This window comes from Erpetoichthys calabaricus, chromosome 4, assembly GCF_900747795.2.
Source record: "Erpetoichthys calabaricus chromosome 4, fErpCal1.3, whole genome shotgun sequence".
Lineage (NCBI taxonomy): Eukaryota > Metazoa > Chordata > Cladistia > Polypteriformes > Polypteridae > Erpetoichthys > Erpetoichthys calabaricus.
Genome location: NC_041397.2, coordinates 10,596,628 through 10,612,074, shown reverse-complemented (window position 1 = coordinate 10,612,074; position 15,447 = coordinate 10,596,628). Strand labels below are relative to the sequence as shown.

The 15,447-nt window shown below is 42.5% G+C and overlaps 1 protein-coding gene across 2 annotated transcripts in view; it reads right to left on the bottom strand.

The window, feature by feature from the left end:
- myo16 (myosin XVI) overlaps window positions 1-15,447 on the bottom strand; it is a 774,098-nt gene that overhangs the window by 200,498 nt on the left and 558,153 nt on the right. For both annotated transcript variants that reach the window (XM_051926297.1, XM_051926296.1), the window contains exon 24: window positions 13,551-13,626. In XM_051926297.1, the coding sequence (XP_051782257.1) occupies window positions 13,551-13,626 (76 nt within the window). The remainder of the gene's footprint in view (window positions 1-13,550; window positions 13,627-15,447) is intronic.

Genomic DNA, 15,447 nt, shown 5'->3' with positions numbered 1-15,447 from the left:
TGTTTTTGCTTTCCATTTATGTTAATTAAGTGTCTACTTTGTTTTTGATGTATTTAAACAAATCTGTATCCTCACATGTGATAGTGCTGGGTTTAACGGGTCGTACAGGGGGAGCCAAAAATAAGAACCACATTTCAAACGTTTATTCTACCAAAACACTACAAGATTAGAAAAATTTCATTGTGACGCAAGAAAGGGTGTACAAAATAGATTTTTTTCCACTGTGTTTTAAAAATAATATCTTCAATTGTGATATGTGATGTTCCCCTTGGGGATTAATAAAGTATCTATCTATCTATCTATCTATCTATCTATCTATCTATCTATCTATCTATCTATCTATCTATCTATCTATCTATCTATCTATCTATCTATCTATCTATCTATCTATCTATCAATCATATAGTGCCTTTCACTTCTATCTATCTATCTATCTATCTATCTATCTATCTATCTATCTATCTATCTATCTATCTATCTATCTATCTATCTATCTATCTATCTATCTATCTATCATATAGTGCCTTTCACTTCTATCTATCTATCTATCTATCTATCTATCTATCTATCTATCTATCTATCTATCTATCTATCTATCTATCTATCTATCTATCATATAGTGCCTTTCACTTCTATCTATCTATCTATCTATCTATCTATCTATCTATCTATCTATCTATCTATCTATCTATCTATCTATCTATCTATCTATCTATCTATCATATAGTGCCTTTCACTTCTATCTATCTATCTATCTATCTATCTATCTATCTATCTATCTATCTATCTATCTATCTATCTATCTATCTATCTATCTATCTATCTATCTATCTATCTATCATATAGTGCCTTTCACATCTATCTATCTATCTATCTATCTATCTATCTATCTATCTATCTATCTATCTATCTATCTATCTATCTATCTATCTATCTATCTATCTATCTATCTATCTATCTATCATATAGTGCCTTTCACTTCCATCTATCTATCTATCTATCTATCTATCTATCTATCTATCTATCTATCTATCTATCTATCTATCTATCTATCTATCTATCTATCTATCTATCTATCATATAGTGCCTTTCACATCTATCTATCTATCTATCTATCTATCTATCTATCTATCTATCTATCTATCTATCTATCTATCTATCTATCTATCCATCCATCCTATAGTGCCTTTCACTTCTATCTATCTATCTATCTATCTATCTATCTATCTATCTATCTATCTATCTATCTATCTATCTATCTATCTATCTATCTATCTATCTATCTATCTATCTATCTATCATATAGTGCCTTTCACTTCTATCTATCTATCTATCTATCTATCTATCTATCTATCTATCTATCTATCTATCTATCTATCTATCTATCTATCTATCTATCTATCTATCTATCTATCTATCTATCTATCATATAGTGCCTTTCACTTCTATCTATCTATCTATCTATCTATCTATCTATCTATCTATCTATCTATCTATCTATCTATCTATCTATCTATCTATCTATCTATCATATAGTGCCTTTCACTTCTATCTATCTATCTATCTATCTATCTATCTATCTATCTATCTATCTATCTATCTATCTATCTATCTATCTATCTATCATATAGTGCCTTTCACATCTATCTATCTATCTATCTATCTATCTATCTATCTATCTATCTATCTATCTATCTATCTATCTATCTATCTATCTATCTATCTATCTATCTATCTATCATATAGTGCCTTTCACTTCCATCTATCTATCTATCTATCTATCTATCTATCTATCTATCTATCTATCTATCTATCTATCTATCTATCTATCTATCTATCTATCTATCTATCTATCTATCTATCTATCATATAGTGCCTTTCACATCTATCTATCTATCTATCTATCTATCTATCTATCTATCTATCTATCTATCTATCTATCTATCTATCTATCTATCTATCTATCTATCTATCTATCTATCTATCTATCTATCTATCTATCTATCTATCTTCAAGGTGTGGCCATCATTAGTGATACACTCTTTGAGATGCTTTCTGAACGCTCACGTGACTCGTTCGGCCATTTCAAGGCGATTTCGTGGCGAATAGATCCTTGAGGGCTTCAAAGTTTTGAGGTCAGTGTGTGTCTACCTTCGACTTGAGAAGAAATCGCACGAGCGAGATCAAGCAAACGTGAAGGCCACCCAACATCGCCGCACAGGGAGATGAGCTTCCCCGTAAAACTTGCATGGATCTCCACGCGGGCCGTATGAGCCGTTCCTCCATCCTGTCGACACCAGGCATCCACCACATCCATTTCTTCCAGTTCTCTAGCATTTCAATGTAACGTTCTGAAGTGACGGTGACCGTGACGGGCCTACAAAGGCAAATTCTGCAACGGCGCACCAAACTGTAACCCGCTCACTGTGTGGGGGTCTCTGATGAAGTTCATGAGGGTTGGTTTCAGCCCAATAGTGAAAGTTTTGCTTATTTACGCCACCATTTAAATGGAAATTTGCCTCGTCGCTGCACATGACGATGGCATCTCGATGAATGGATTGCAGAATGTTGGTGCACACGACTCTCTATGTCTCTCCCACTCTCAGTGAGTTCCTACACTCCCATCATTCTGTATGGATGGAAATGAAGGTCCTCATGCCAAATCAAAGACGTGTTGGAAATGACTAAGGCAGAAGTGCACTAGGAGACGGCACAATGGATGCCCTTACAGCTTGGATGTTTTCAGGCATTCATACAGTCCGAGGACGGCCTGGAGATTTTCTGTTCAATGTTGGACCCATCTGTGTAAATTTAGAATTTTTTTCCTGATTTGGGACGTCACCATCAGGAGGAATGCTGAAGTGTGTTTGGAAGGCACGTCGTGTAGCGATGATGGTTTCATTGTTTTTGAAGAACGCTTCGACAGCAAAAGCATGGTGGGCACTGGACCAAGGCATGTGGCCGAATGAAAACTTCAAGGGAGTGCCTATCAAAGGACCCTTCCACACCCACCCAATCCACTCGGCTCCCTCTGCCTTACACAATGACCTTGAGAAATGTGGTACTTCATTTTTGCTCATCCTGTATTATCGATTCTTGCATTTAGCTCTGAGCGCTGTCACTTAGTCACTCGGTGGGAGGCGCCGTTGAAGAACAAACTCGTTTCTACTATTGTAGTTTATTTCTGAGGTGGCCATAACAGATCGTCTATCTAGTTCTGCAAAGAGCGTCACTTGTGTCCTGTTTTGTGTGTTGTGTTGTATTATTTTATGACACTGAAAGAGACGGCCAGCAGCTCAGCCCGGCCGAGACGCCCGTGTAATGGGAGGATGGGGGAAGGCAACGACTTTTGGACACTGCCTCCTCCCAAAACACTAGATGGCAGCTCCCCTAGAGTGCAGCGGTGCCCCGGATTCCCACAGGGCATCCTAGGACTTGGAGTTCGGTTTCTCAGCCCTGTTGGATGGAAGGACCTGGGGAGTCATACTTCCCTTATAGCCCGGAAGTACTAGGAAGTCACGAGGACGGAAGCCCCAAAGTACTTCCGGGCTGATTAAAGAACTTGAGTTCTCCTTCTGACCTGGAAGTGCTAGCAAGTCACGTGAGAGGAAGAACAGAAGCACTTCTGGGTCGAGGACTATTTAAAGGACCCAGAAGGCGAGCCGGAGTCGGGTGGAGGTGGGGAGGAGAAAATAGAGAAAGAGAGAGTCACAGTCATAAGGGGTGGAGCCTGAGAAAGAGAGAGTCACAGTCATAAGGGGTGGAGCCTGAGAAAGAGAGAGTCACAGTCATAAGGGGTGGAGCCTGAGAAAGAGAGAGAGTCACAGTCATAAGGGGCGGAGCCTGAGAAAGAGAGAGAGTCACAGTCATAAGGGGTGGAGCCTGAGAAAGAGAGAGAGTCACAGTCATAACGGGCGGAGCCTGAGAAAGAGAGAGTGAGTCACAGTCATAAGGGGCGGAGCCTGAGAAAGAGAGTCACAGTCATAAGGGGCAGAGCCTGAGAAAGAGAGAGTCACAGTCATAAGGGGTGAAGTCTGAGAAAGAGAGAGAGAGTCACAGTCATAAGGGGCGGAGACTGAGAAAGAGAGAGAGAGTCACAGTCATAAGGGGTGAAGTCTGAGAAAGAGAGAGAGAGAGTCACAGTCATAAGGGGTGGAGCCTGAGAAAGAGAGAGAGAGTCACAGTCATAAGGGGCAGAGCCTGAGAGAGAGAGAGAGAGTCACAGTCATAAGGGGGGAAGTCTGAGAAAGAGAGAGAGAGAGTCACAGTCATAAGGGGCGGAGACTGAGAGAGAGAGAGAGTCACAGTCATAAGGGGGGAAGTCTGAGAAAGAGAGAGAGAGAGTCACAGTCATAAGGGGCAGAGCCTGAGAGAGAGAGAGAGAGTCACAGTCATAAGGGGGGAAGTCTGAGAAAGAGAGAGAGAGAGTCACAGTCATAAGGGGTGGAGCCTGAGAAAGAGAGAGAGAGTCACAGTCATAAGGGGCGGAGCCTGAGAAAGAGAGAGAGAGTCACAGTCATAAGGGGCAGAGCCTGAGAGAGAGAGAGAGTCACAGTCATAAGGGGGGAAGTCTGAGAAAGAGAGAGAGAGAGTCACAGTCATAAGGGGCGGAGACTGAGAAAGAGAGAGAGAGTCACAGTCATAAGGGGTGGAGCCTGAGAAAGAGAGAGAGAGTCACAGTCATAAGGGGCGGAGCCTGAGAAAGAGAGAGAGAGTCACAGTCATAAGGGGTGGAGCCTGAGAAAGAGAGAGAGAGTCACAGTCATAAGGGGGGAAGTCTGAGAAAGAGAGAGAGAGAGTCACAGTCATAAGGGGCGGAGCCTGAGAAAGAGAGAGAGAGAGTCACAGTCATAAGGGGCAGAGCCTGAGAGAGAGAGGGAGTCACAGTCATAAGGGGGGAAGTCTGAGAAAGTTAGAGAGAGAGTCACAGTCATAAGGGACGGAGACTGAGAAAGAGAGAGAGAGTCACAGTCATAAGGGGTGGAGCCTGAGAAAGAGAGAGAGAGTCACAGTCATAAGGGGGGAAGTCTGAGAAAGAGAGAGAGAGAGTCACAGTCATAAGGGGTGGAGCCTGAGAAAGAGAGAGAGAGTCACAGTCATAAGGGGGGAAGTCTGAGAAAGTTAGAGAGAGAGTCACAGTCATAAGGGACGGAGACTGAGAAAGAGAGAGAGAGTCACAGTCATAAGGGGCAGAGCCTGAGAGAGAGAGAGAGAGTCACAGTCATAAGGGGCGGAGACTGAGAAAGAGAGAGAGAGAGTCACAGTCATAAGGGGCGGAGCCTGAGAAAGAGAGAGAGAGTCACAGTCATAAGGGGCAGAGCCTGAGAAAGAGAGAGAGTCACAGTCATAAGGGGCGGAGTCTGAGAAAGAGAGAGAGAGTCACAGTCATAAGGGGCGGAGACTGAGAAAGAGAGAGAGAGTCACAGTCATAAGGGGCGGAGCCTGAGAAAGAGAGAGAGTCACAGTCATAAGGGGCGGAGTCTGAGAAAGAGAGAGAGTCACAGTCATAAGGGGCAGAGCCTGAGAAAGAGAGAGAGAGTCACAGTCATAAGGGGCGGAGCCTGAGAAAGAGAGAGAAAGTCACAGTCATAAGGGGCAGAGCCTGAGAAAGAGAGAGAGTCACAGTCATAAGGGGCAGAGCCTGAGAGAGAGAGGGAGTCACAGTCATAAGGGGGGAAGTCTGAGAAAGAGAGAGAGAGAGTCACAGTCATAAGGGGCGGAGCCTGAGAAAGAGAGAGAGAGTCACAGTCATAAGGGGCGGAGCCTGAGAAAGAGAGAGAAAGTCACAGTCATAAGGGGCAGAGCCTGAGAGAGAGAGAGAGTCACAGTCATAAGGGGGGAAGTCTGAGAAAGAGAGAGAGAGTCACAGTCATAAGGGGCGGAGCCTAAGAAAGAGAGAGAGAGAGTCACAGTCATAAGGGGCAGAGCCTGAGAAAGAGAGAGAGAGAGAGTCACAGTCATAAGGGGCGGAGTCTGAGAAAGAGAGAGAGAGTCACAGTCATAAGGGGCGGAGACTGAGAAAGAGAGAGAGAGTCACAGTCATAAGGGGTGGAGCCTGAGAAAGAGAGAGAGTCACAGTGATAAGGGGCGGAGTCTGAGAAAGAGAGAGAGTCACAGTCATAAGGGGCGGAGCCTGAGAAAGAGAGCGAGAGTCACAGTCATAAGGGGTGGAGCCTGAGAAAGAGAGAGAGAGTCACAGTCATAAGGGGCTGCACACCCAGCAAACCTTGAAGGGGGTCTTTCTCTCTCTCTAAATTGCCTTTTCCAAGATTTCTTCCATCTTTTTTTAGGAATTTTTTTTTCTTGTCTTCTTCGAAGGGTCAAGGGTCAACAAAACAGTCCCAGTTAAAGGCCATGGTGTGGTTTTGGGTTACACAAGAAATAAATTGTTGTTGTTCTTGTAGTATGCTGACACCCTGCTGAACTGCTAGGGTTCATAGTCTGATAATCAGAGAATTTTATTTTGATATGACAGAAAAACCCCTTGAACTGTGAATTTCAAGATAGATAGATAGATAGATAGATAGATAGATAGATAGATAGATAGATAGATAGATAGATAGATAGATGTGAAAGGCACTATAAAATAGATAGAAAATTCACAAGCCAGAGTTCTACACGGAGGTCGGTTTTCCTGTGAGAGTGCGGAACGTGCGCTCTCCACAGACGGTGGTCCAGTCGGGCCTTGTACTGGCAGTGCCCTTCACCCAGATGTTGGCGAGTTCTTACCGGCATGTGATCATCAACATGACCCTACAAACCTGATACACAGGAGTAAAAAAATCAAGAAAAAATAAACTCCAAAGAGTCCGTGCAGATACAGTCTTCGTCCACCGTGATTTTAATTTTTATTAGTTAATGCTCACCTACCCACACCTTTCCATCATTGCTTAGCGTATGTATATTTTCAGGCACCACCCTGTAGCCAGTGTCCTTCTTTTACTGCCGCCATCCACTTTGGATTAAAAAAGAAAAAAAAGGAATATTATGACAAAGAGCAGGGCGCCATGCTCCTTGAAAAGAAATTGCAAGCCTGTCCTTGGGGCCCCCGCGTAAAACAATGCAATGAATCCTCAACCTTTTCCTGCGTCAGCCTCAACCGGCTAAAAATAAACCCCAAATGCGCACGAGTTGCCAGCGCTCAGAGAATCTGCCTTTGACGAGATACAGAGGGGCTCTATTTTCTGTCAAGGCTGAAGTGTTTCATGGCCAGAACATCCTTTAACATTTTTAATGAATGAGTCTATAATTACAGACGACGTCGTCGTCTTTCTGTTTTTCATTTTCTTCTATTCAGGCAGCTTTACGCACATGGCAGCACATAATGGTCAGCCTTGCAAGCGCACAGAGTATGAAAACTTGCTGTCCTTGGCAAATTCTTTGTGTTAGGGTTATTTATGATTAAAACTTATGCTAACACACATCACTCATGCTGTGGCCTTTTTGTGATTTGGACAGCACAAGTGAACTCAGGGGTGCGGATGAGGCCTCACTGTAACTTAACGATAACCTCCTTGACTTGCACTCCACACATTGAGACCCTAAGGAACAGCCATGTGACCACGTAACTTTTTTTTTATCTCTATATATAAATTCCAACATCTGTCTGTCTGTCCACATTTCACGAAAGAACTACTTAACAGATTTAGATCAGGTATTTTTCTAGAATTTGCTTGAACATTCCGGTTGACTTAGCTACTTCTCTCATCACGCTAAGAATCACAGTTCGCTTGCGGTACTGATTTGTTCGCGCTAATCCGAGAGACACGCAGAGGGCCGAGGGGAGGGGAGCGGAGCCCTCCTCACTCAAGCGCCAGCCCAGGGCGTTCCTTATCTCCATTTAGCTAGCGAACTAAAGAACTACTTCACGGATTTAGATCGGGTTTCTTTCTATAATTCGCTTGAACATTCTGGTTGATTGTGAGACTTCTCTCATCGCACTAAGAATCATAGTTCAATTGCGGTAGCGATTTATTTGCACTAATCCGAAACAGAGGTTGCAGGCCGAGGAGAGGGGGAAGAGTGACGTCAGGAGTAGAGAGCTGGGCCGAACCCTCCTCACTGTCCTGTTTCACTATCACATGGGCAGAGCCGTGGGGGACAGCTAGTTAAACATACATGGACGTGTCAAAAGTTCGTCTTCATTTAAACGGTATACAGTCATACGAAAAAGTTTGGGAGCCCCTCTCAGCCTGTATAATAATTGACTCTCCTTTCAACAGTAAAGATAACAGTGGCATGTCTTTCATTTCCTAGGAACATCTGAGTACTGCGGTGTTTTCCGAACAAAGATTTTTAGTGACGCAGTATTTAGTTGTATGAAATTAAATCAAATGTGAAAAACTGGCTGTGCACAAATGTGGGTCCCCTTGTCATTGTGCTGATTTGAATGCCTGTCACTGCTCAATGCTGATCACTTGGTTGATGAGCTCGCTAAGCCTTGAACTTCATAGACAGGTGTGTCCCATCATGAGATATAAAGGTATTTAAGATGGTCAATTACAAGTTGGGCTTCCTTCCCTTTGACTCTCCTCTGAAGAGTGACAGCATGGGATCCTCAAAGCAACTCTCTAAAGATCTGAGAATAAAGATTGTTGAGTCTCCTGGTTTAGGGGAAGGCTACAAAAAGCCATCTCAGAGGTTTAAACTGTCAGTTTCTGTAACTGTAAGGAATGGAATCAGGAAATGGAAGGCCACAGGCACAGTTGCTGTTAAACCAGCAGGTCTGGCAGGCCAAGACAAATACAGGAGCAGCGTATGAGCAGGATTGTGAGAATGGTGACAGACAAAACACAGATCACCTCCAAAGACCTGCAAGAACATCTTGCTGCAGATGGTGTATCTGTACATCGTTCTACAATTCAGCGCAATTTGCACAAAGAACATCTGTATGGTAGGGTGATAAAAGAAGCCCTTTCTGCACTCACACCACAAACATAGTCGCTTGTTGTATGCCAATGCTCATTTAGACAAGTCAGATTCATTTTGGAACAAAGTGCTTTGGACTGACGAGACAAAAATTGAGTTATTTGGTCAAAACAAAAAGTGCTTCGCATGGCGGAAGAAGAACACCGCATTCCAAGAAAAACACCTGCTACCTACTGTCAAATTTGGTGGAGGTTCCATCATGCTGTGGGGCTGTGTGGCTAGTTCAGGGACTGGGGCCCTTGTTAAAGTCGAGGGTCGTGTGAATTCAACCCAATATCAACAAATTCTTCAGGATAATGTTCAAGCATCAGTCACAAAGTTGAAGTTACGCAGGGGTTGGATATTTCAACAAGACAATGACCCAAAACACAGTTGGAAATCTACAAAGGCATTCATGCAGAGGGAGAAGTAGAATGTTCTGGAATGGCCGTCACAGTCCCCTGACTTGAATATCATCGAAAATCTATGGGATGATTTGAATCAGGCTGTCCATCAAATTGAACTGAACTGGAGAGATTTTGTATGAAGAATGGTCAACAATACCTCCATCCAGAATCAGACACTCATCAGAGGCTATAGGAGGACAGCGTCTAGAGGCTGTTAGATTAGCAAAAGGAGGCTCAACTAAGTACTGATGTCATATCTCTTTTGGGGTGCCCACATTTATGCACCTGTCTAATTTTGTTATGATGCATATTGCATATTTTCTGTTAATCCAATAAACTTAATGTCACTGCTGAAATCCTACTGTGTCCATAAGGCATGTCAGATATTAAAAGGAAGTTCAGCCAATGAGAAACAAAAATCCAAAGAATTAAGAGGGAGGGGTTTCCAAACTTTTTCATATGACTGTATATAGATAAAGTTGAGATCATGTCACAAACATCAGGCCGCATTTACATTTTCCAGTCCTTTCTGTCATGTGTCCAGCCAGTAGCTCAGGATCGACCAGCACCATAGTTGACCGCAAAAGGACCCTTCAGAGACTGCAAGATGGTACCTAAGGTCTACAGTCTTTCTTTCAAAATACTTCCACGGAAGCACTGGGATGCATTATCAGTGATGTATCCTGGGGTCAACAGGTGTTTCAGGTCTGTTAAAACATCATACCCCCTCACCCAGTCGATCCAGCCAGGGGTGATCAGACCCCAGCTTGCATCCCACCAGCCATTGACCACTGAGCCTCCCTCTTCAGCTTCTCTCCATGGCATCACAAATTGATTTGACAGCCCTCTTCTTAGCTAAACCCGCTATTCCCAGCTTTGCCAAGACTCTACAAAGAGACTGGCCTGCAAAGCCCCAACATCCTACCTCGATTGGCTCACAGTATGTGATTCAGCCCAGCCTCCTGCACTCCTCTGTCAACTCCTGGTACTTGGCATGTTTGTGTTTAGTAATAGAGTGGGAAATACAAACAATTAACTCCAATTCTTAAGTCCTTACACTGGCTCCTGGTTAAGTTTATGGGCTGAATTCAAAACCCTCCTGTTAACATATAAAGACTTAAATGGCCAAGGCCCTGCTTACTTATCTGAACTTATCATTTCTTACAAACAAAACATTAATAAAATAACAGTGGAAGGTCGAGCTTTTAGTTACAGTGTCCCAAAGCTGTGGACTGATCTGCCTGCTACTATAAGAGACAGCCCTCCAGTCTCAGCTTTAAAAGACTCACAACTTCAGTTTAGCACACCCTGACTAGAGCTGCTGATTAACTGCATCTCTGCTTATTACTCATTTACACTAAAATATAAATTATACAACATTTACAAAGCAGAACTAACTCTCCTCTACTCTGTTTCTCTTCTTGATATCTGGAGGTGGCACTTGGTACCACAGCTATCCTGCATATTGAAAAGTCATCTCAGATAAAGGAGCGCTGCAACCATCAGATGGGAAGATTATCTTATTTGAATGGACAGTCAGCACAGACTCCACTACAGAAAACCCAGGAGCAGGTAGGCAGCCAGTTGGCTGAGGTCTCCAAGATGGGGACTTTATTTTTGACTTTCTCTTTGATAATTTTAGTCTCCATCGTTGTCAAATGACCACAGTTTATCAGTTTTACTAATGAACAGAAATTGGTGGCTTCCATTTATCTCTGATCAATTTCTGCTTTGTTCTCTGTGTGTTGTAAGAAATTATTGTATTATTGATTATTGAATTAAATTGTATTTATATGCATACCAGATCTATATTTAGTAGTAAATGAGAAATATACTTGTACTTTAACTGAGAACTGCTCAGGCGTTAAAACAAAAGTTCTGTTGTACTGCATAGCAAAAAGAGTCCCAAAAACACTTTACCCTGTTACTAGAGTGTTTCATACACTGTAAAGGTTTTAATGTAACTAACAGTATTACTTATTTGGGAGAGAGTTTTATCCAAGGTGACTTACATCACCTGACATACAATTAATTACATTTTTTCCAACTGGATCACAGGCAGGTGAAGTATCTTAGTCATGGTCACACTAGTGTCAGCAGTGGGATTGAACCCACAATCTCACGCCTTAAATAGTAAACTATACTATAGTGCATTTTAATCAGTCTTTCTAGGTAATATCATGCCTACAGTGTATGGAAAATCTATCTATCTATGATATAGTGCCTTCACGTCTATCTATCTATCTATCTATCTATCTATCTATCTATCTATCTATCTATCTATCTATCTATCTATCTATCTATCTATCTATCTATCTATCTATCTATCTATCTATCTATCTATCTATTGTGAGGGATTGCCGGCCATATATTCCGGCCAACACCTCCAGGCCACCAGGTGGAGCTCTCCCAATAGCATGGAGTTTCCCCGAAGTCCAGCAGGGCCTTATGGACCTTGTAGTTTGTATGCGCAGCCCTGCTGGATACCATGGGGACCACCGGAAGACGCTGTGGGGAGGCTCTCAGACTGCTATGTGCCCTATAACCCGGAAGTCCGTCATGAACACATGACCGGAAGGAACGGCGTGCTTCTGGGGTGAAGAAATGGAGTTGTTATATGACCTGGAAGTGTTCCTGGTCACGTGGACAGAGATGGTGAAACACTTCCAGGTCAAGGACTATAAAAGGACTATGGGAAGTCCCAGATGTCGAGCTGAACTGGGTGGATGGGTGGCAACGCGTCTGGGAGAGGAGGATTGGTGAATTGATTAGAGAGTATTGCATGTGTAGTGTGGAGTGGAGGGTGCTTTGTGCACAGTATTATTATATAATAAATAATAATTGGAGTTTTACCCAGTGTTTGGAGTGGTACCTGAGAGTTCAAGGGAGCTCTAGTGCCCCCTACTGCTACACTATCTATCTATCTATCTATCTATCTATCTATCTATCTATCTATCTATCTATCTATCTATCTATCTATCTATCTATCTATCTATCTATCTATCTATCTATCTATTATATAGTGCCTTTCACACTATCTATATATCTATCTATATCTATCTATATATATATATATATATATATATATATATATATATATATATATATATATATATATATATATATATTGTAGCAGTAGAGGTTGTTACTGACCTCTTGAACCCTCAGGTACCATGCCAAACACCAGGTAAAAGTGTAATACTTGTTATTTTTATTATGTACCTCTCTCTGTCTCTCTCTCTATTGTGCCTACGTGACCACGCGGTGATACCTGAACTATTCCGAAGCGACGTTTGCACTGTTTTGTGTTTTTTGTATCTCACACCCTCATACACCTTTATCGTAAGAGCATCCCTTATCTACAATGGAGCGTTCGATCAGAAGTAAATATGAAGCTGGTTTTAAAGTAAAAGTCATTGAAGTGGCAAAATAAATTAATAACTGCGCTGCTGGAACAAAATTCAATGCTTCTGAGAAACTGATGTGAGATTGGAGGAAGCAAGAATAATGAAGTGTCGTATTTTTGAACGGGCATATAAGTCAGGGTCTGATTTTTTGATCGATTTTTCAGGTCTCAAGAGTCGAGTTATATGCGAGTATATACGGTACTTACTCACTGTTATCAACTTTAGCTTAGTTTTCCAACTTCATCTCCTGAATCGTAATCTAAAACCATCTATGACTGCTTCTTCCTGTTCAATCATAACAGTTCTAGGCAGGTCAGTGAAGGTCCTGACCAGCTTTATGGGTCTTTTGAAGGTCTCACACACCCTTCATCCTGTTTGTGACTCCATTATGCAACACTTTCAAGATTTATGTGTATTCAGATCTAATATTTTTACTTTCTACATGGAAAACCTTATACAACTTGTGATAAAATTGGGAGAAGAAAACATCTGGGAAAACACTGGCCTCGAGAATACTAATTATTAAAGGAATTTATTTTAATAAGGAGAATAACTTTAAATAACAAAATACAAAACAAAATCAAACTGTAATTTAACCAAAACCAAACAAAATATTTGGATATTTGTAACATGCAACAGCCAATATTCACAATAAAAAGATCAAGATCAAAAACAAAAAGCAAGGGGTCAGAAACCATATGGACCCCAGAACAAAAATGTTCAAAAGACCACAAACACTTTAATCAAAAGTAACAATGAAAAGTTGGGAGCAGGAGCAAAGATGGAAAAAGAGAACAACAACCATCATAAGAAAAGAAAGTCCACTTACTTTTCATAACAAAAAGCAGGTTCTGAGGGATGGTGTCCTTATTCTTCTCTAGAGCTCCACTGAGATTGTAGGTGACCTTGTGAGAAAAAGCAAATGAGCAACCCAGGTTTAAAAATATTGTCTGGTATCACTGCAGCCTGCCTGCAGCCTCCACTCTGGAGCTCCAAGTAGGTGGGGCTGACATAATGGACACTTTACTGCATTATTTGAGTCAGATAAACACCCCCCCCCCCTCTCCCGCCCCACTCCAGTACCCTAATCTTAACCACAGTGCAACTGGGCAGAGCTCCTGAGGTTGGCAGCTAAATTCTATTGGTGCACTTTGGAATCAATTCCACCTATTTGGACCGCTCATTTATATGAACTCCACCTACATGGAGCTCTAGGGTAGAGGAGCTGGGCTGCAGAGATATTTACTTGAATTTATTGATATCTGTACTCAGTATAATGAAATTCTTACTTGAATGTCATAACAGAATAGTGTTAGTGATACAATACCAACAATAAACTAACACATACTGTATATAGACAATAAACAAACAAAAAATATACTGTAAATTAAAAGCACCAAATATTCACACTTACTATAAAAATATCTATCTAAATATATATCCACCTATCCATTTTCCAACCCGCTGAATCCGAACACAGGGTCACGGGGGTCTGCTGGAGCCAATCCCAGCCAACACAGGGCACAAGGCCGGGACCAATCCCGGGCAGGGTGCCAACCCACCGCAGATCTAAATATATACATATATATAATCCAACGTCTGTCTGTCTGTATGTCTGTCCGCTTTTCATGAGAAAATAATTTAAGGGATTTAGATTGGGATTTTTTTCTAGAATTTGCTCGAACATTCCGGTGGATTTTGTGACTTCTCTCATTGTGCTATGTATCACAGTTCACTTGCTGTACCGATTTATTTGCACGAATCCGACAGAGAGGCTGCGGGCCAAGGGGAGCCAGGCAGGGCCCTCCTCACTCATGCGCCAGCCTCCATTCGAGTCGCTCTACCTCTCTCCACGTGTTGGAGTGCACCTTGCCTCCACTTAGATAGCGATACCTGTTTGTTCAGCAGACATCATCATCTAGAGATTGGTAAGGAGTGACGTTTGACGTTTTTGACAGAGAGCTCACAGCTACGTGTGTTTTAGAGGGTAGCTACTGGTTGGCAGAGATATCACGGCCACGTGCTTTTCTCCCAATGTGGGGGATGCTGTCCGGTCAGGGCAGAACATGATCAGATACAGTGCTAGCATTTGACATTGGAGCGCACTTACCTCCCGCTTGGCCGAATTGCATTTTTTTTCTTTTAATTGATTTTTAAAGTTTGTCCTCTTTCACTATTATGTTGGTTGGGCCACCGGGGACAGCTAGTATATGTATATAGTATATATATTGTGAAGGACAGCCGGGTCCCATGCCCGGCAGGGACGCCACTACTGCATCTGTTCCGGAGGAGCTACCATGGACAGCTCAATACCTCCCCCAGGACGCTGGTGGACGATGATTCCCCAACCTGGCGCATTGATCCATGGGACATGGAGTCCTCCACAGCCTGGTTGGGGGCTTGGATGGCCGCCAGGGGGAGCTGCATGGACTTTGCAGCCTGACTAGTCAATTCCTCAGCCCCACCCGGAAATGAAATTAGGCTCAGGTGATCAAGCACCTAGAATGCTTCCGGGTGGGGTATAAAAAAGGCCAGCCACTACCACTCGGGAGAGCCAGAGTCAGGAGGAGGAGGACTAAGCCTGAGGAGGAGTGGTGGAGCCAGAAGCAATATTGTCAGTATTTGTGAGTGTTTTGGGACTGTGTTGGGCCTGTGGGACACGGGGAAGGCGTGCCCCACGGCTGAAGAAAAATAAAAAAGTATTTTATTTAAGTACGTGCCTCTGC